The sequence below is a fragment of the Elgaria multicarinata genome, chromosome 3, assembly GCF_023053635.1.
Source record: "Elgaria multicarinata webbii isolate HBS135686 ecotype San Diego chromosome 3, rElgMul1.1.pri, whole genome shotgun sequence".
Lineage (NCBI taxonomy): Eukaryota > Metazoa > Chordata > Lepidosauria > Squamata > Anguidae > Elgaria > Elgaria multicarinata.
Window position 1 is genome coordinate 133,836,114 of NC_086173.1, and position 21,662 is coordinate 133,857,775.

The 21,662-nt window shown below is 41.7% G+C and overlaps 1 protein-coding gene across 3 annotated transcripts in view; it reads left to right on the forward strand.

The window, feature by feature from the left end:
* The window catches only part of FRMD4B (FERM domain containing 4B), a 164,790-nt gene that overhangs the window by 53,751 nt on the left and 89,377 nt on the right, over nt 1-21,662 (forward strand). For all 3 annotated transcript variants that reach the window (XM_063122016.1, XM_063122018.1, XM_063122017.1), the window contains exons 6-7: nt 15,451-15,507; nt 16,506-16,528. In XM_063122016.1, the coding sequence (XP_062978086.1) occupies nt 15,451-15,507; nt 16,506-16,528 (80 nt within the window). The remainder of the gene's footprint in view (nt 1-15,450; nt 15,508-16,505; nt 16,529-21,662) is intronic.

Below are 21,662 nucleotides of genomic sequence, written 5' to 3' on the forward strand. Positions count from 1 at the left end.
AGTTCAGTGGGTGTCATGCTATGTAAAGTTTCCCCTCACACACACACTCACACACACACACACACACACACAAGACAAAGATGTCTGCTACTGGAAAGGAGTGGGAGATGGCCATGCAGACTGGAGATGATGGGAGTTGTAGTCCAATGCATATGACTACAACTCCCATCTATTATTATTATTATTATTATTATTATTATTATTATTATTATTTATATGGAGGGCACTAGGTTGGGGAAGTCTTGTATAGAAGGCTGACCTTGTACCTGGAGAATCTGTTTTCAAAGCTCAGTTCAAGCATAACTATGGGCCTGGTCTGCTGATGCAAGAGAATGAGGTGAGAGACTCCTGAGGTGATAAGAGTGGAATGTCCCCCTTCAGACTTCAAAAGGGGGGTATTTTAACAGCCCTCCATGTAAATACTCTCTACAAACTACAAACTAATACATAATTGGGAAATATTCTATCCCAGTTCACTCCCTGCTGTCCTAGCATTCTATTTGCTGGGGTTGGGGGTACATGAAGGAACATTATACAAAATTGTATCCCATCTCTAGTCCTGAAATTAAGTAGTCCATTCTGCCACTGCAAGACTCTGCCAGCTCCTTGCCACGTCATTCTGCAGCATGTGTAAACTAGGCCTCCCTGGTGGCTTGACAACTGTGATAATCAGTGGTGGTGTGAGGTAATTTTAGAAACTGGACTTAATGGCCTAATGCGGGGGGTGGGGGGAGTCTCTTTAGATGTGTAGTACTTCAATTACTTCAAAATGTGATAAGACAACCCTGCTTCATTTGGGACCGTCCTGCTTATTCTGCTGAGTGGGGCCCTGGATTTCTTTCCCAAAGTCCAGCTCTCATGTCACCACTGGTGACCACTGAAATCTCTACCCAAGAAGTTCTCAGGTTTTTCAACATTGCAGGTGCTTTGAGGATGGAAGGGCTTGGAATATGAGCTATGCTGAATTAGCACACCTTAGACCTGGGCAGGGTTACACTACAGCTTTAAAATGCTTTAAAGCAGTAGTGACAACTGTTGGGGCCCAGAACACACGCCACATACAGTTTTCAAAACGTTTTCAATGTATCCTATCCTGCTTGGTGTAGATCTGGCCCTGCAAGCCACACAGGGGGGCAACGTGCTTCCCCTCTCCTACTGTTGGATACTGATGTAAATGATCTTGCAAGACTAGGATGCATGTTGTACATCCCCAATAAGCGACGGTAGCACAAAACCACCAAGTTAGTGGAGGTACCCTTCTCCCCACTTTTAAATTAGTGCTCCAGCAATGTATGGATAGAACCAGATAGTTATGTCTTCATTTTTCATCTATTTTTAAATTTTTCTGTATTTGAATATCCTGGCAAAAAAAAAAAATTCTAGGGAGATTGAATTGGTGAACTTCCGATCAGTCATGACACTAAAAGAATCAGTTGTGATTGCAAAGGATTCCTAGTAAATTTCTCTGTAAAAGGTGGAGGATTACAAAAGTCTCACACATTAACTTCGAAGCTATCATCTTGCTCCTTACTCATTATTCAGGTTGGCCAGCCTGCTTTTCAGGTGAGCTGCTGCCCTTCATTTCGTGACCTACATCAGCTTTGAAACCTGCTGTTCAATAAGTTGTGATTAGCTACAGCTACCACACCTTCAGTGTTTAGAGGACATGTCACAATCAGTCTAAGATGCTATGAGAAAATTATACAGTAATCCACAAAAATAATTTCAATAAAGGTGCCATGCCTTAAGTGTATTTTTCTTTTATTAGAAATCTAGTAAAACAATTGAATCTAACTTGAGAGTGAATGCTGAACAGAGTGCATAGGAAGGCAGAAGAGATTAGTGTATAGAGCAGGAGTGGGCAATATGCAGCACATGTGCCACATGTGGCCCCTGCAGTCCCCACTCCCACCCCAAAATTCAGAGGGACTCAAAATTTAAATTACAGGCATTTGTAGCAGCTCCATAGCATCAAAAGAGTCAAAATTATCTTGCAAACAAGCTAATTTTACCCTTGCACTCTACAGCTCCCTTAGACACCATTTTTAAAATTTATTTTTGCCCCATGTTTTTGGCACTCACAGGGGACAAGGGGTTATGTGTGAACCCAAAAGAACTCAAGTTAGTCTTAATGAAGGTATGTCCAAATTGGCCCACTTCAAACTGAACCAGGTTTGCACGTAATGACAAATCTTAGTTGAAAATATTAGTTGAAAGCAGATGTGTTTCTAATCTCTTCTTGTTTGTGCTGGAAGGGAGAGTGCATGAGCCCTAGGCTTGTTCACATAACACTAAACCATGATTTAGCATTACAGCTGAAACCAGCCAGTGGTTTAATCTTTTCTACCCAGCATGCCACCCTTTGCTACCCAGTATGATTTCACCTTTCATACTGGGTAGCAAAGAATATTTAGTGTGATAGGCAGTTCAATGAAAATGTCAACCCAGTGTGTGGCCGTTGTAAAGAAGGAAAACTCCATATTACGCATAATTAGAAAAAGAATTGAGAATAAAACTGCCAGTATCATACTACCTTTATACAGGTCTATGGTGTGACTATGCTTAGAATACTGTGTACAGTTCTGGTCACCACACCTAAGAAAAGATATTGTAGATCTGGAAAAAGGTCAGAAAAGGGCAACTAAAAAGATCAAGGGGCTGGAGCATCTCCCATATTAGGAAGGTTAAAACAGCTGGGATTTTTTAGCTTGGAAAAACGGAGGCTAAGTGGAGGCATGATAGAGGTGTACAAAAGTATGCATGGTGTGGAGAATGTGGACAGGGAGACATTTTTCTCCCTCTTTCAAAATACTAGAACCTGAGGTTATCCCATGAAGTTGATTGGTGAGAGATTCAGGACAGAAAAAAGGAAGTATTTCTGCACACCGAGCATAGTTAAACTATGGAATTCACTACCAAAAGATGTAGTGATGGCCACCAATTTGGATGGCTTTAAAAGAGGGTTGGATAAATTCCTGGAGGAGAAGGCTATCCATGGCTACTAGTCCTGATGGCTATGTGCTACCTCCAGTATCAGAGGCAGTAAGCCTACATACAGCAGTTGCGGGGGAACATGGGAAGGAGGGTGCTGCTACACCTGTGTCCTATTTGTGGGTTCCTGGCCAACAGCTGGTTGGCCACTGTATGAACAGGGTGCTGGAATAGATGGACCCTTGGTCTGATCCAGCATGGCTCTTCTTATGTTCTTATGTGATATTAGCATGAACTCATACTGTACATTCTTCCATTTAATTAGCTTACCAGTCTGTCCACACCCTAGTTATTGCCTCTCATAGTAGACTTTCCCCCCACCTTCTCATTCTAGTCCTCCCTCTCTCTCTCTCTTCTCCCCCCCCTGCCCCCACCCTAGTTTTTCTATTCTTTCTCACTTTCTTCTTCTCAGCCCCCTATCAATCAGGGTAATTGCACACCATTGCCTGGATTTTGGATTTCTTGAGGCTAGTCACACAGTTTGTTGTCTCCTCTGGATGACACCGGCGTCTTGGTAAAAGAATCAAGTTTATGGCTACAGGGAAGGTACATTTTTCTTCCATGACTCTTTGCTGGTTTTGAAGTCTCTGACCACAATTGATTTGATGTTTATCTGTTTTTAGCATGCTGGAGAGCCTTTCCTTTTCAGGCATTTAAAGGTTGGTCTTTGGCTGTGTTTCGATCAAAACTATTTCAGGGAGTCTTTTTGGTCCTCTTTATTCTGTATATTCAGATTGTTGTAAACTGCCCAGAGAGGTTAGGGTATTGGACATTATAGAAATGAAATAGTTGATGATTATGATAATATTTTTTTTAACCTCTCCAAACTAAGGGCCTATTGCACATCTGGGAGCCAGTGTGTTGTAGCAACTAGTGTATATGGGGGGGGGGGGTTGCATTTAGGAGATCCAAATTCCTGCTTAGGTGTGAAGCTCACTGGGTGACCTTGAGCAAGTCATAACAACTATTCACAAGGTTGTTTGCAGCTGTGCTGAGTTCCTCTTGGACGAAGAGAAGGATAAAATTTTTGATAAAGTGTTAGCAATTATTATTATTATTATTATTATTATTATTTATTTATTTATATAGCACCATCAGTGTACATGGTGCTGTACAGAGTAAAACAGTAAATAGCAAGACCCTGCCGCATAGGCTTACAATCTAATAAAATCATAGTAAAACAATAAGGAGGGGAAGAGAATGCAAACAGGTACAGGGTAGGGTAAGCAGGCACAGGGTAGGGTAAAACTAACAGTAGAATAGATCTCAGCAAAGCTCCTTCTACCAGTATTTCTGAACAAGGATTAATTCAGATACTACACAAGAACCCCATGACAGATCTTTGGAAGCATGTTTTTATCCAAATGAAGAACAGAACATCACCTTTACTGCAGACATGTTCAGTATGGTGCCATGTGCTTTCATGCATCTTGAGCATGAACTTTTGACCTTTTAATCCGGTAACATGACTGTGTAGGTTTGCGTTCTATGTTTTTACATTTCCACTACTCTTTGAGTGATCTTGGAAAAGTGGACCTATTTGCAAAGCGGTTGAATCGATTTTGGCTTTGAGAGATGTGGTCTTGGTTTTCCACTCAGGTTAGATGCTCACTTCTGTTTTATACCTGAGTAACAAAGACTTCGGTACTGTATAAGATGTAAAGGGTTATGAGTGATGTGTGTGTGCTTGGTCCATTTAAGATATACCCATATAAGGATCTGGTCTTTTCCCAGTTGTTATTCCTGTGTATGTTAAAGGGACAAATGCTAAAGAGTATCCAGGTGTGCACTTCATTTATGGCATAGCACATACTGATTTTGTACCTCTGCTTTGTACCCAATTATAATGTTCTAAAGTGAGAATTAGCACCTAGTCTTCCTTGGCAAAGTCATTGTCAGTCAGTCTCAGTTACCCTCTTGTAAAATGGGAACAACTGTAACCTCCATTCCAGGTTTGCTGGGAGAATAAAGAAGTTCAAAAAGTTCTGTTACCTACTATGAATCTTATGGATAAGACAGGGTGCAATTAGAGTTGCAAAAGAAAATAAGAGAGACTTTAAGTACTGACGTTTCTGAACAGGAAAGGTCTTTTTTGTCCTGTGGAAGTGTGAAAGATGGATTGTAATGTTGTAAAATCGGCAAAAACAAAACAAAACTATAAAACAGCCTTCCCCAACCAAGTGTCCTCCAAATTACTAGACTACATTTTCCATCATCCCCAGCTAGGGATGGGAATGATGGGGGTTAGAATCCAACATATGTGGAGGACACCAGGTTAGGGAAAGGTGGTTGCTGTACAAATTCCCATCTCTTTTCTGGAGTACCTGAGAATGGCCAAGTGCTTTTTAGGATATTGTACGGAATCCTTTTGTAGATGGAATTCTCCTTTGTGGCAAACAGTTTGAACACAACAATCAATAAATTGTTTTATTGCTGAGTAAATTATCACTGTTTGCTATGAGATGAGCATGATGGTTGAATAAGCAGCCTTGGTCTTAATTCTGTTTAATGCCTAATTAGCGCTCATTAACCTTATTTATTTGATCAAATTTCTAAAGATGAGCTTTTAAGGCTCTATTAACTCCAAAGTTCACCAAACCATCCAGAGCCAACCATGTATGTCAACAAAAAAAATTAAATTATTTTCGCTGGAATTTAAAGTCTGCTAACACCAATAACAGTGAAAGTTGTGTGGATGTTAGTTAAGGAGCGTAATGCAAAACTTAAGCATATGAAAAATGTAATGTGAAGTGCATGGACAAACAAAAGAGGGAGTAGTTTAGAGTTACCTTAAAACAGGGGTGGGAAACCTTTTTCAGTTCTACGGCTGGATTCTAATCTGATAGAGTTCTCAGGGACTGAATTCCATCTATGGCCATCTCCAAAGGCAGAGTAAAATCTTACTCTTAGCAATTTAAAACCTACTCAGAAGTAAGCAGGATAAACTTCTCTACATCTGCCCAGAAGTAAGCAGAAATAACTAACTCAGCAGCACTTTCAAATAGCAAATGAATGAATCTTTATTGCTTGTTAGCCAACTAGGCCATTCGCAAACAAATAAAATAGTGGCAAAATAACATATTAACATAATAACATAATAGCATATCCATACTCCATCACATCACAATCAGACGAATAATACAAGCTAATAATATGAAACTGATAGTAGGCTCAATTGCAGTACCAGTACTGGCCCGCAAGTAATCTCAGATTGGTAAAATTTAATCCTATATGGCAAACAGAAGCTTCCGTACCTCCAGCGCCCGCTGTACAAATTTTGCAGTCCTGAACGATATATAATGATCAGAGCCTAACAATAATATCTGAGTTACATTTTTAGGTGACATGTGGTTGAACCCGGGAATCAGGGGCACAAGGTATTGCTTCCTCAGCTCGACATACACTGGACACTCAACTAGAAAGTGTGTCATGTCCTCAGTTTTGGGGCAGCCGGCTGGGCAGTCAGCTTCAGCGCGTGGATGGGTCCTATAACGCGCTTTCACCTCCATTAACTGGAGTGAATTTAACCTGCACCGGGTAAATAACCATCTCAACTCATGTGAGGTAACAGAAGTTAAGTATAAAGGGGCTTTTCCCGGGGCAGTAATTATACTTTTGTATATCGTATTTGAATAGCTTGCTTTGATAACAGCCAATGATGATTGTATTTCACAATCATACAGTCTTCTTGAGATCTCCTCTTTAGCCCCATCAAACCCTCTTGTAAGGAGATAAATTTGTGAGCAGCCCAATTTGGCTACAGAATGGCTCATCTTTTCTGCCCATGAATCTTTCCCCATATCCTCATGTGTGGCCATAACCAGTGGAGAAACCAACTGGAACAGTATCTTTAGCCAGAAGGAGATTGCTGCTTTTAGAGCTAACGTTTGAATTGAGTGACACGCTGTTTCCAGCCGGACAATATCTTTGGATGTTGATCTGGGGACCCCAAGCGCTCTGGTTAAAAATTTATGTTGCTCAATCGCTAATGGTGTAATATCTGCATGGGCCCATACAGGCGCCCCATACAGGATCTGTGGGAGTAATTTAGCTTTAAACAGTTCTATTAGGGGAGCTGTCATCTTCTCCCCAGGCCCAGCTGCAAAACAGAAGATAGCATTTGCAGTTACATTGGCTGATAAAGCTGTTACTTTTAAGTGCTCAGACCAAGATCCCGAACTCTGGACTGTTATTCCTAAGTATTTGTATTTATTCACCTGGTCGAGCTGGCGGTTGTCAATCTGCCAACAGTAAATCTTCCTTTCCCCCAAAAAAACTAAGATTTTGGTTTTATCATAATTAATCTGGAGAGCTTCACTCGTACAGTATGCGCTTAGAGCTCTTAGCATCCTTCACATCCCCACTTGAGTGTATGAAAGGAGGACAGCATCATCTGCGTACAATAACACAGAGATGTTCCTATCTTTCAGGTGGGGTGGGTTGAAATCAGGGCTGGACAAGGAAGAAATAATATCATTTACATATAAATTAAATTAGGGTGACCATATTTGGGAAACCAAAAAAGAGGACACCTAGTGTGTGTGTGTGGGGGGGGGAAGCAGCTTTCTGAGTCCTGCAGAAAGTATGTTATTCCCCCGCCACCTTAAAGAACCCGATTGGAGTGGAGGAGGGGAAAGGATTTCATTCTGTACCACCACCATCCACTCCAATTGGGTCCTTTTCTATAATGTCCACGAATGACCCACTTTCCTCTTTAAGACCTCAATTGGAGCTCGGGGTGGGGGAATGATGTGCCTCAAGAAAGCATGTCATTCCCTCCTGCCATGCTAATGGCAGCCTTAAAGGGGAAGGTGTGTCATTCCAGGACATTATTGAAAATTATAGAAAATCCCCCCTGACACCATGGAAAGAACAAAAACTAGGACAAATCCGGGGAAATCCTGACAGTTGGTCACCCTAATTAAATAGCAGTGGAGCTAACAGACACCCCTGCCGTACTCCTTTGTTAGTGGCGATGGGCTCTGATAAATCACCATCTATGGAGGTTCTCAGACATAGGCTAGAGTTATAGTACAGCCCCTGTATTCTTCTAAGTAACCTCTGGTCTATATTTAGTAGTGTTAACTTCTGCCACAGGCGAGGTCGGGGTATGGAGTCAAAGGCCGCTCTAAAATCTACAAATGCGGCAAAAAGAGAGTGGTAAGGGGGGGATGTATACTTCCCTGCTAGATGTTTTAATAAAAAGCAATGATCTATTGTAGATCTGCCACATTGAAAGCCTGCTTCTTCTTCAGCCAAAAGATTTTCTCCAGTCACCCATAATTCCAACTTGTCTAAAAGGTGCCTTTCATATAGTTTGCTAGAAATGTTACTCTTATTCTCTGCAGTAGGATGAAATCGGCTCTGCTACTTCGGTGTTATGCGACAGAGCTAGCTATCCCTAAAACCCAGAGGTCGGGGGCTAGCTGAAGTAATAGCTCCCACCCCCTCTCCCCATTATACCCATTATTCTGAGAAGAAGCAAAAATCCCAAGTTATCCAGGGCAGGATCTGAAGGGAGAATCTGCACATTTGTGGAGGGAGTTTTTATCCTTTGCTTTGCTGATGCACAGTTGTGCATCTCCAGTTTGTAAAAATAGAGGTCCGCTGCATTCTCTGACCGCCTGCTCTAATGGGGTGCCCAGCTTCCAGCAACCAATCGGGTTGCCATCCACCCCCAGCGCGTGTTCAGAGGAAGGCAACGAGGCAATGAGGATGATCAGGGGTCTGGAAACAAAGCCCTGTGATCAGAGACTGAAAGAACTGGGCATGTTTAGCCTGAATAAGAGAAGATTGAGGGGAGACATGATAGCAGTCTTCAAATACTTAAAAGGTTGTCACACAGAGGAGGGCCAGGATCTCTTCTCGATCCTCACAGAGTGTAGGACGTGGAATAATGGGCTCAAGTTACAGGAAGCCAGATTCCAGCTGGACATCAGGAAAAACTTCCTGACTGTTAGAGCAGTATGGAACCAATGGAACCAGTTACCTAGGGAGGTTGTGGGCTCTCCCACACTAGAGGCAGCTGGACAACCATCTGTCAGGGATGCTGTAAGGTGGATTCCTGCATTGAGCAGGGGGTTGGACTTGATGGCCTTATAGGCCCCTTCCAACTCTACTATTCTATGATTCTATGACGCCAGACCAAGGGGGTCTTTTCTTCACTTTGAAGAAAAAACTCAGGATAAGTTCTCAACTTTTTTACCACGCAGCTTGGATGAATAGCCTCGTGTGGCTGCAAGTGAGCAGCTACATTGTAGAACTGACCCAGTGCTATTGCAGAGCTTAGAAGACGTATAGACAGCCCCCTGGATGGGGAACTTCTGCAGGCCATATCTGGACCATGGGCTGGAGGTTCCCCATGCCTGCTTTAAAAGATACAGGAATGAGAAGTGGGTTTTTATCGACCCATCTTTTCTACTGAAAACTAGAAACATCCATAAAACATGTACTATGGGCTATATATAGAACCAACAGCTTGTTTAAAAAATATATGAAATGCCACCAAAAGTAATTCCCAAGCCTTGCTATGAAGAGGTGGGTGGCTGATGATCTTCTTGCAGCTGATTGACACAGTTTGGATGTAATGCTAAGTCATAGTTTAGTTTTGCAAGAATGAGTGTCTAAATGAAAAGTATGAATCTTTCCATTCTGTTTTGAATAGTTCTGCTTGAGCTTCTCAACATCTACAACTTACAAGAACCAAATGCCTTCAGATTATATCCACCTGCATACTACATAATGTTTAATTTTATTTATTGACCGTTGTTTTGATTGCGTTTGCTACAGCTTTTAGCTTGTTAATGTGTTTAAATTATTGTTTTTGTATTTATATTTGTAAGCTGCTTTAAGTGACTCCTTGTTTGCAGAAGAAAACTGGGGTAAAACATTTTTAAATAGATAATGAGCACTTCCTTACCATTTTGGGTGATTCTAGGAATGTATCCAGCCTTGTTACTCATCTTGCAGGTCAACCCAGCCAACTTGTGTGCATATATATATACTTAAACTGTATGTACAATTATAGCTATATCAAATTACTGTTTTTAGTTTAGGTTTGTTTTTGAAAATTGAAGTTAGTTCCAGAATTAAACCATAGTTTCATTCTCAAATTTGCAAATCACCCCATAATTACCTCATTTGGTTAAGAGAGGAGCTAGTTACCAAATTCAAAATGCCACTTCTTTTATCAACACTTGTATGAGATCAGCTTGTATTGGTATTATTACTACAAGCTTATCTGTGCCAACTTAACAAACAATGTAGTCAATTAGTCCGCATCATACTGCCATCATTTGTCACGACTCTTTTTGACCAGTTTTGACTTTTGTTTTGTTGAGAATATTGCAACCTTACTGGAAGGGGGCAGTGTTACAATTAGTTTGGGAACTAATGGGAAGTTTGACCACAGCTAGCCATAGGCTGGGTTCGGACAACATGATAATCAACAGGGCTGGGTTGGTGGGTAAAGAAGCAATTGTCCATTGTGTTAGTGTGTCGTCTGTGGGGGCAACACACAGCAGACACACAACTCACAGTATGTTATTTTCTGGAATTAAACAATGAGGAAAAACAACGGGCTGCTCAGTTGCTTAGTCGGAGACCCGTTGATTAACATGTCATGTGGCCGGCTCCATTGTGTAATCTCCCCTGTCGAGTGCACTATTCTGGAAGGTCATAGAGTTCTCCAGCAGGAGTGGCTGAAAGAACCCCGGCCACTCCTCTACTGCCAGCAGAACTCTCAATGAATGATGGGATAGGACCAGGAGGACTGAGGGAGGAGGAAGAGAGGCACGCCAGCTACCCAGAAGGATGCCAGGACTTTCAGCTGCACAATGGGAGGGGTGGCAACATGTCATGTGGGGTGTGCCTATTCCCTCCTCCATTGCCTAAAGTGTCGTCTGAACACGACCATAGGATCTTTATAGTCTACAGCAGTGGTCTTCAACTGGTCCACCTCAGACTCCCAACCTGCAACATGGGACCCACTTTCACAATTTTCTCCATGCCCAACATGGTGGTAAGAGCTTTGCCGTGACCTATCTGAACTGAACTTGCTACCCACTTTTTGGTTGTGATCCACCAGTTGAAGACCACTGGCCTACAGTGTAGTTTCCTGTGCTCCTTCTCTTCCTTCTCATTCTCTCTCTCTCTCTCTCTCTGAATTCCACAATTGCTGGGAGCACTTGTGTTTGCTCTCTTATTCTTGCCTGTTCACCTTTGTCTACCTCAAATGATGAGAAGGGTTTCAGAGAAGAAACAGAGGAGCTGAAATCTAGAAACTTTTTGGAAACATATCAAACTGTAGAATATATATATTTCTCTTGCCTGGACCCCAATCATCTGTTTGTTTCAATGTAGGAAATGTGAGATGGTGCTTGCTGTTTTATTCATTTATTTCTCTATGAAATGAAATTTTGTTTTGAGGTAAATACAGTGCTGGGATTTCTCATCTGTCACCCACTGAATTTTTCATAAGACTGCTATGTGCTGAACTGTCAAACCTACAAATGCAGTTTGAATCTTTAATATGGGCTTATGTCTCCAGTCCAGGTAGAAGGCTCTTGCAAAGGGGCGTTGGATAATTGTCCAAACTGGTTGTCTTGAGAAGTGAACTTAAAATAACTATTTATAAGCAAAATATTAAATCAAAACAAGCAACACAAATGCTACAGAATGAAGCTACAGCCATGCTGGCTTGAAGACAACTCTTTTCCATTATACATACATTTATCTCCTAGACTATGAATGGATTCTTAGTTCTCATAGTCTTGCTGAGTGTTAATATGAATGGCTGTGTTTGAGATGGAAGAGTCACTGAGGGTTAATTTGATCCCTTCAATCTTTATCTGAAAAGATGAAAACACACTAAGATCCCAAATTCCCATATTAAAAACTACTTGTTTCTAGTGATCTTTATATGTGATCACTTCCTACACAGATATCACAACAGCTTTTTATTTATTTTATTACATTTATATACCGCCCCATAGCCGAAGCTCTCTGGGCGGTTTACAAAAGTTAAAAACAATCCCCAACTTGGTTCCTTCCATGTGTTTCAGAGTAAAACTCCCAGAATTCTTGACCATTGTTAGGGTGACCATAAGGAAAGGAGGACAGGGCTCCTGTATCTTTAATAGTTGTATAGAAAAGGGAGTTTCAGCAGGTGTCATTTGTATGCAAGCAGCACCTGGTGAAATTCCCTGTTCATCACAACAGTTAAAGCTGCAGGAGCCCTGCCCTCTTTTGTATCTGGTCATTCTAGTACAGCTCCTGCAGCTTTAACTGTTGTGATGAAGAGGGAATTTCACCAAGTGCTGCTTGCATACAACTGCTGTAATTCCCTTTTCTATACAACTGTTAAAGATACAAGAGCCCTGTTCTCCATTTCATATGGTCACCCTACCACTGGTCATGCCAACTAGGGCTGATGGGATGTCCCAAACATACAAATTGGGGAAGGTTGTCTTACAGAAAATCCACCTGGCAATTATGCACACATCATTGTGTGCATAATCAATGTGCAAATAACGTGTTTGCAGTATATACAAGTTGCAAAGTATCTGGTTGCGTCATCACATGTGACAGTGCACATGGAGGTTTCTTCTTTGAAAGTTGCACGGACTATGTGAAGCTGCCCTTACTCAATGGGAATATGTGACCTTAGAAAATGGTGATCCTTGCAAAACAATAGTTTGCCATGTAAAAATGAAGGAAACAACTCATAGTGGGACGCTTTTGTATGAAAAGTAGTCATCTGAATCAACCTCAAAGAGCTCTATTTTTGCCAATTTTAGCATTTAAATCAAGTGGCACAAGAATGTATCATAAACATGGATTTATGGGGGTGGGCAGGGTAATCTTCCACCATAATATACACTGATAAATGACCTAAGTTTCTTGACAAAAAATTTGCGGCATTGAGTAAATATATATGCAATATCAAGAATAGTAATCATAATTGTCATACTGGCTTTGCTGTCATTTCCATCTACAAAAATCCTTTACAAGAAACAGGGCTATTATTCCTTTTAGGATCTTTGCAGCAAGGAGACATTCCACAGGTAGAATTTCCCCAATGTCATTAAAAGCTGTCTCCAACATGCCGTGCGGAATTCGCAAGCCTAGATTCTATAACTTGTTAATGATGTTTTGTTGTTGTTCATGTCTGATTCCGGTGCAAGCTTGTTGGCCCCTTAAAGAAATGAGGCATATGGGTTATCATGAAAAGTGCTCTCTTTTTGAGTTGTTGCTCCTAAAAAAAAGAAGTAGGATTAGTGAAGGCTGAGATAAAAGACCTAGAATTACTGGTATGTTGGAACATGCATCTTAAACAACAAGACTGTCTGGAAGAATAAGGAAAGCTCTGAAGCAAAAGTGCTAAAATAATTCTGTCTGCTCTGAGCCTTTGCAGGAGAAGCAGGGAGACATCATCATCATTATCATCAATCACTCTAAGTATCACAAAGACATAAACATGGTGTACCAGCTTTTTGAACAGCATATGCTGAGAAAAATATGCTTGTGAAGTTACCTTCCTTACCTGTATAGGGGGAAACTAGCTCCTAAATTTATGTTTCAACATTAATATTCCCTTTTGCCTGCTGTGTTTTCATATATATCAAACCACTTTATGAACATAGGATTAACTGAAGTGTTACATTATACATCACTATCCACAGGTTCCCATGGAACCCTTTGCCAATGTCTGAGTTTTAAATGTATGTCTGCTCATATTGATGCCATGAAACTATATGATCTCTGGGGATATTCATGTGTCAGGATATAGAAGTTCTAAATTTGCAGTTATTTTCTTTTATAAAGTTGTGTCATCTTGTCAATTTTCCTTTGGGGATGCTCACCAGCAAGAACTGCCATCTTCAATATAGAACAGGGTTTCATGGTAGGTGAAGTATTTCAGTGGGTATGAATGTTCCCATTATTGCAGTGCTATAATGAGAGAAGCTGGATCTGCTGAAATTCTCTTTTCTATACTGTGTATTTATTTCTTACATTTATATTCTGCCTTTTCCTCCAAGGAGTCCAAGGCAGCATTCACAATCCTCCTCCTCTCCATTTTATCCTCACAAAAGCCTGTAAGGCCCAAACTGACCCAGTGAGTTTCATGACTGAGTGGGGATTGAACCTGGGTCTCCCCAGTCCCAATCCAATACTCGAACCACTATGTCGCACTGTGTCCCACACACATGACTCATGTTCCACTTTGGATTTAGCTTAAGTGACATTTAACACAATGTTAATAGCATAAGTTGGCGCAATGTATTTTCCGAGGAAACCTATCACACCAGCTTACACTATTAGCATTGCATTAGAGGCCATCTACGCTGCATCAATTGTGCAAGTGCAGCAACGCCGTTGGATACTGCCTTTATTTTTAAACCAGACTTGGACCAGTCAGTCCGTCAAATAGAAGAGATCTTCAAATATAAGATTGTAGGACACTATTTATTTGTCACCTTTTGGCCCAAATAGGAACCCCAAGTTGACATAATTAAAACTTCTAAAAATGTAAAAACTTCTTTAAAACATGGCCACCCTGAAACCATCATCCATCTGGTTCTTAAGTTTACTGGCTTTTCAGATCCAAATTCTGATCACAAAGGAAGATTTTTTTTTACTGATCACATCAATAAAATAATTAGTGGCAACCACAGCAGCTCACTGGCTTCAGTTTCCTGTTTGTGAAGTGGATAGACAAGCAGCCCATCCAGCCCAGCTGTTCGTCAGACGAAAAGTTTAGTGGTTGGAAAAGGCATTTGTACATTCGTGTTAATCAAATTATAATAATCCATTTGCAGGCAGAATAATTGTATTTTAGTTTTAGAGAGGTGTTTGAATGTAATATAGTACATTTTTCATTTAGAAATGATCGTTTTTGTGTTGAGTCAAGATATCTCACCAAACCTCACCACAAAAGGAAAATCAAACTGCAATCCCTGTGTACGCTTATCCCACTGAAGACTGTGGGACTTACTTCCAAGGAAATGTGCACAGGATTGCACTGTTCGTGTGTGCCTGTATATACATAAAGCCAAACACTCAGCTGGCAGAAGTGTGCTAGTAGAGAATCCAGTCAGTGCAGCCAACAGATGTGGGGAACATGTAGGGTCCAAATGTGCTAGGTTTGTAAGGGCAAGCTGTAATTCATCAAAGACTGCAGGAAATCCATAAGTCAGCTTCCCCCTGTCTCTTGCACCTTCTTTTTGCAGTATGATTTTTCTGGTTGTCTGTTAAAGACTGTGCAGTTACTCAACTCTGCAGCTCAAATTGCACCCACCCCTTCTGCTGTAATGGTATGATCTACAACTGAAGGAAGACCGGTGGTGCTGACTAGTAACAGCTTAACAGATTCTATGCAGCTGGGGGTGGAGTGAGGAGACCCCTGGTGCTGCAGACTTCAGCTGTGTCAACTTAATAGTTTCCTCTTTATTTAAACAGGGGCATATTGAGGTGGAAAGTGAGACCATCTTCAGATTAGCTGCTTTGATTTTACAGGTAAGATTTCCCCCAGCTCTTATGTGTGCATTTGTTTTAAATCTGCAATGCATTTTTAAAATAGCACCCAAAGTTTGGCATTTTTGCAGCAATGTGCATGTATTTGTTATATACTGTAGATAATTCATTTCCCACTTGACTGCAGCAATATATTTGTAGTTGAAATGTTGCAAAACTGGTGTTATCCTAAGATGATGCAAAGGTATTAGTATATAAACATTTGAGGTTAAGTAGGAGGTATATGAAGGAAGGAGTGAGGTGGGAAATTGCATTAAGCAATTTTAGTTAGTTACACTATTACATCTTATTTCTAGCATAAATATTTTTGTTTTCCATAATGCAATGGATGATATGATGTCAGATACCTGAAAAAAATGTGAAGTGAAGAAGGAAAATGCAATATTGATGCTGAACATTACTGTAGAGACTTTTAAACTTCTCTCATGAGTTCCACTTAAAGAAAAAAGCCCCATACAATATAATTTTATTTTTAAAACAGTATCTGTACATCCTGATGATGTCCGTAGTTCCATTTGCCACATAGTTGTTTCCAGTCAGTAATCTTTATCACGGCATATATTTCACTGTGTTTTTGTTTCTTCTATATCTTTTTCTTAATGAGAGACTTGGATTTTCATTGACAAAATTCAGCAGCAAAGTGATGATGGCTTTGACTTTCTGAACTTTGGTGGTGGTTTGAATGAACCCAGACTGTAAGCAAGGGCTGACCTTCCTTGTAATTTCAGTTTCTGGCTGAACATACCAAGGATGGGCTAAAATTGTTCTTTTTAAAGGACAGTATCTACATGTTTTTCAAAAAGAAAAGAGAAACCTGTAAGGCAGTGACATCCTTTAGACCTGCATACAGTGGCAGAGTTTGCCCCAAAAGCTGAATTGTTTTTGTTTGTTTGTTTTTAAAGTGTGATGTCTATATTTAGCACAATGCCATCCCAAAATAAATAGTATGTTAACATCGTTATTTCCTCCCAAAATTACAGGAAGCTAAAGGGAACTACTCCAGGTAATTATATTTCCCTTTTTAATATTAGTCTACTGTATGATTGTGCTTTGTTCAGTTTGCATTGCGTTACTTTAAACAGTCTTTTAACTAGCTGCAAATGTATGGGAAAGAAAGCAAAGCAAGTGAAATCACAGTTCACACTAACATGGGAATACGGCTCTTTTGTGAATGGGTGTGAGTCCAGACATTCTTTTTCAAAGTGCCGTAGCCTGCTTGCTTACATTAGCTAATCTTTAATAAGGTGGAACTTGAGTAAACAATCTCAGCGTTTTGTAGCAGAGTCCTCTGCAGACAAGTTCCTTTATTTTTTTTTCATTAAAAAAGAATTCCAAAGTTCCCAGTGACCCTGTGTGTGAATAGGCCTGATGTATGCCCAGAAAGATGAAGTTTGTCAGCTGCCTGCTTTGGAGATCAACATGCAAAGTTTCTTTTGCAGCTGCCCCACAGGGGCCTCAGCCATCATGCTCTTGACCTGACAGTTGCATTGTGGCTAGTGAGAGACTTTGAGCCTGTTGGGTTTCGCTCTTACCTACTGCTGCATAGATTGGACAGCCTTCACCCTTGCTTCCCTTCCTACCTGTTAAACCTATCCACTTCAGTGCAATTTCAAGCTGGCAGAAGCAAAGAGGAATTAAATTGTTGCTGAGCTGGAAGAGAGAGAGAGAGAGAGAGAACTTAAATAGCAGTGACTTACTGAACAAGCAGAAATTCAAAAGATCATCTTTAGCCGTGTTAATGTTTTACTCTTTGCCTGCTTTTCTGCAAAGGAAAAGTGGCTTGTTTACAATTCTGCAGCAACTGCTTTTAGGTGACATACTCTAGCACGCCCAACAATATTCTGACAAAAGTTGTCGTAAAGTCAATGGTTAGTAACTCCTTTCAGGTCTGTTCGTACAACTAAACAGCACTGTCATATTTAGTAAGCAGCAAAACGTCAATTGATGTGCTATTGTGATAGACAACAAAGTAAGTGGTGGTGGAGGGAGGAGAGAGAATAGCAGAAGCAGGTGTCCTTTTCACTATGTCTTAGGGAAACCTTCTTGGTGACACATTGGCAGACTTTGCTCCTACCTAGTAGTTGCCTCCAAATGCAGTTTTGTAACGGATGCTAAAGTTGCTCCTGGTGACCTTAGTTTCTTCTGAGGGAGAGGAACAGCTTTGCTGCTTTCCTAACTGTCTTGCTTGCTATGTCTTAATGATTTAATGGGAACCAGTGGCAATTGAGTCCACTCTTCATCTGCATAGCCCTGCCTCTTCATCTGCCTAGTCCCATGCTAGATTCCATTGCTTGGCTCCACTACAGTGACACAAAGACTCAGACCACAGCCACATCTAGCTGTGTTACTCAGTAGGAGCAGCACAACAACAAACTTTCTAGTGAAGAGTTTTGACTTTACTTGACATCCATCATTGTTCCCTTTAATGTAACTAAGGTTGTGGCCAAGATGCAGCTTTTGGCATAGTTATTTGCATGACTTAAGTGTACCAAAAAATAGCCTGATAAGCGGGCTACAAAGTTGCACAGGTGTTTATTCAATGAATTGCTTGTATCAATATACAAACTACCCATGCTGGTTCTGCCAATTTCCGGGTCTGTTTGGGTTAGCAGGAATCACCATAGGGATTGGCACGCACCCTATGTAGCTTGCAGCTATCAGAAGGAACTAAATCAGTGTGTCTGCCACAAAAATATGCTTTACTTGTAAGTGCCTTGATTGAGCAGTTGCTGGGTATTTCGTAACAGAATGCAAGTAATGATTAAGGGTGGCGAACCCTACAAAGAGGGCTGAAAGTATTAGGGTTTTAGATTGGTAAGATTAACCAATTAATCACAGATTAGAATTCTTAACTTTAATCCCATTTAATCCTTGAAAGGATTTTCAGTGTGTCAAGGATGCCATCATGCAGAATGCTACATGCATATTGGAAGTTGAGAAAGATGTCTAAGGGCGCAATCATACGCATGTTGGCTGAAGCATGCCCGCAGTTGTGAGAGCAGCGCTTATTGGGTCTGGTTGGCGAAGGGACAAGAACAAATTAGACACACAGACATAACTGGATAATAAATTGGCCACAACTTTATTGACTCACTTGAATAGGCTTGGCGGCAACATAGGGCGAGGGCGTGGATCCTGTAATCAGCCCACCCGCCTGCTGACCGATTCTCCTTCCTGGCCCACATGCCAGGGGCACTGGTGATGGATGGTAGGGACAGGGACACACCACGGCATGGACCGCTAATGTGAACCCCTTTCCACCTCCCCGGACGTGGCCAGCTCACAACCCCCATGTTGGTCTGGTCTTGGCACCACGTCGCCGAGATCCCTCATGGGAATACTCACCGTGGAGGAGCAGGGAGGCCAATCCCGCTCCCCTTCAACAATGGATCCAGCCCAATGCCTATCACACCTACGTAAGTTGTGACAAATGTTATAAAATGAATCCACAGAGAATATACTGATAGTCCAGATCAACTTATTTACGATAGAGTTAATCTTGCAATAGGGAAGGCAAAAACCTTGCACAGTCTTTGCCAATTGCTGTGCAGGTAAAATTCCTTCACAGCCCCATTAACTGGCAACTACTTCTGCCACTGCAAGACATCTCACTACCAGGAGTGGGTGGGTTGGGGAAGCCAGCAACTGCAATCCTGGAGCCGCATGTGAGGACTGCCTGAGACTCAACTGGAGGCAGAACAAAGGAGAGATCTAACTCTGTTGGGTCTGCCTTTTTGGCCACACCCATCATCGCACTGATTGGCTCAGCAGTCCCCTCCTGGGAAGGAGATGCTGCTGCTGGGTCTGTGCTGCTGGGGTGGCTGTACCACCACACCGCTCCCCACCAGCCTTTCTCCCTTCGCTGCTGGCCAGCGCACCTTACAATTCACTGCTCTCCGTTAAGCAGGGAACTAGGCTTGTAGGACTTTTTTCCTCCTGTCCAAACATGCGTAGACTTGCACCCTGAGTTTTCCCAAGAATAAATGATAATTTTGACCTGTTAAGTTTAGAGATGTTGCTACTGTAATTAAATATTCTCCAAAGCACTTGTGCAAGTCCTTCTGAATCAAGATGCTGAGATATATAGGGCACCAATATCCTCTGCTCTGTCTTACATAGAGGTTTTGATGGGTCTCTTAGTTACTTTCTTGGTTCTTCTGGTCCCATATGCATGTTTATGACCAATGAAGGGTTGTGTCTGTGAGTGCACATGTCATGTCACTTCTATTGATCTGAGAACTGATTCTCATGTTACTAGCAGCAGCGGAGGGTGGAGGGGACTTCCTCACAATATATACTTCCCACTCTGGTATGCTAACATTTGGATAGAGAAACCACATGGATGGGATCATTGACATAGTTCCTTACCACCCACTCATCTCCTGGCTGGGAGGAGAGGCGATGTTTGGGTGTCACAGATTATTATTACTTTAACTATTTGGTATTAGCTTTTTCATTCCACCTGCCCTTCAAGGAACTCAGAGGGACTTACAGTGTTCTTCTCCGCCTTTTCTGTTTTGTCTGTTTTTGTTTGTATTTTATGCTTTTTATGATTTTAAATTTTGTATATTTCTTTTTAATGTTCGCTGTTTTTAACTTTTGTAAACCGCCCAGAGCGCTTCGGCTATGGGGCGGTATATAAATGTAATAAATTATTAATATTATTATTATTATTTTCCAATTTATGGAGAATAAGTCTATCAATGGCTACTAGTCCTGATGGCTGTATGCTGCCTCAAATATCAGAGGCAGTATGCCTATGTACACCAGTTGCTGGGGAACGCAGGCAGGAGGGTGCTGTTGTACTCATGTGCTGCTTGTGGGTTCTGTTCGACAGCTGGTTGGTCACTCTGTGTACAGAATGATCAACTGGATGGACCCTTGGACTAACCTGCCATGGTTCTTCCTATGTTTTATTCTCACAACAATCCTGTGCAGTAGTTTGATTGAGTGTTGATGAGTAGCCCAATGATAGCTAGTGAGTTTCAGAGCTGATCATTGATGAGTAGTCCAAAGGCACCCAGTGAGTTTTATGGCTGAGCGTTGATGAGTAGCCCAAAGACACCCAGTGAGTTTCATGGCTGAGCGTTGATGAGTAGCCCAAAGACACCCGGTGAGTTTTATGGCTGTGCAGTCAAGTACATCAATCAATATAGAAAGTCCAGAAAAGGTAGATAGAAGAACTAGCTCTGTGAGTTTCTTGAAGCTAGCATAGTTCTTAAGGCAACTGACTGCTGTGGGAGTTTTGAGTTCAGTTTATAGCTCTCTTTGGGCAAATAGTTCTTTGGGGTTAGTTTCACCTTTATACATCAGTGATGTCAAGCCCGGCCAGCTGTTTAATGTCGCCTTGGGACAATCGTATACATTCAGGGAACTGCTGAACCAGCAACTAGAGTTAAAGCAAACTCATTGCCATATGTCAGGCTGCTCAAAGAAGTTAGATTCTAGCATGTCATGTTGAAATAGGAAGTGTGGGCAACATGTGGTCACATGTGATATGGTACCTGTCTCCGCCCCCAGTCTCAGAGCACTTATGCATGACCCTCAGGCTCTTGATTGAAATGCAGTTTTCATTTATTTCTTGGAAGATGTGTTGCATCAGGGTATATATGGACAGACCCAGAAGGTGGTACTGGGGGACTCCTGTTCGACTCCTTGGCCATTGGCCTGTGGAGTCCCTCAGGGCTCTGTTTTGTCTCCCATGCTATTTAACATATACATGAAACCGTTGGGAGAGGTTATCCGGAGTTGTGGGGTGCGGTGCCACCAGTACGCTGATGACACCCAATTCTACTACTCCTTTCCACCCAATTCCAAGGAAGCAGTTTCTGTGCTAAACCGGTGTTTGTTGGCAGTAATGGATTAGATGAGGGCGAACAAATTGAAGCTTAATCCAGATAAGACAGAGGTGCTCCTGGTCAGTTGAAAGGCAGATCAGGGAATAGGGATTCAGCTTGTGTTAGATGGGGTTACACTCCCCCTGAAGACGCAGGTCCGCAGCTTGGGTGTACTTCTGGATTCAGCCCTGAGCCTGGATGCCCAGATTTCAGCGGTGGCCAGGAGTTCATTTGCACAGTGAAAGCTAGTGCGCCAGCTGCACCCGTTCCTAGAGATGTCGGACCTGGCCACGGTGACAC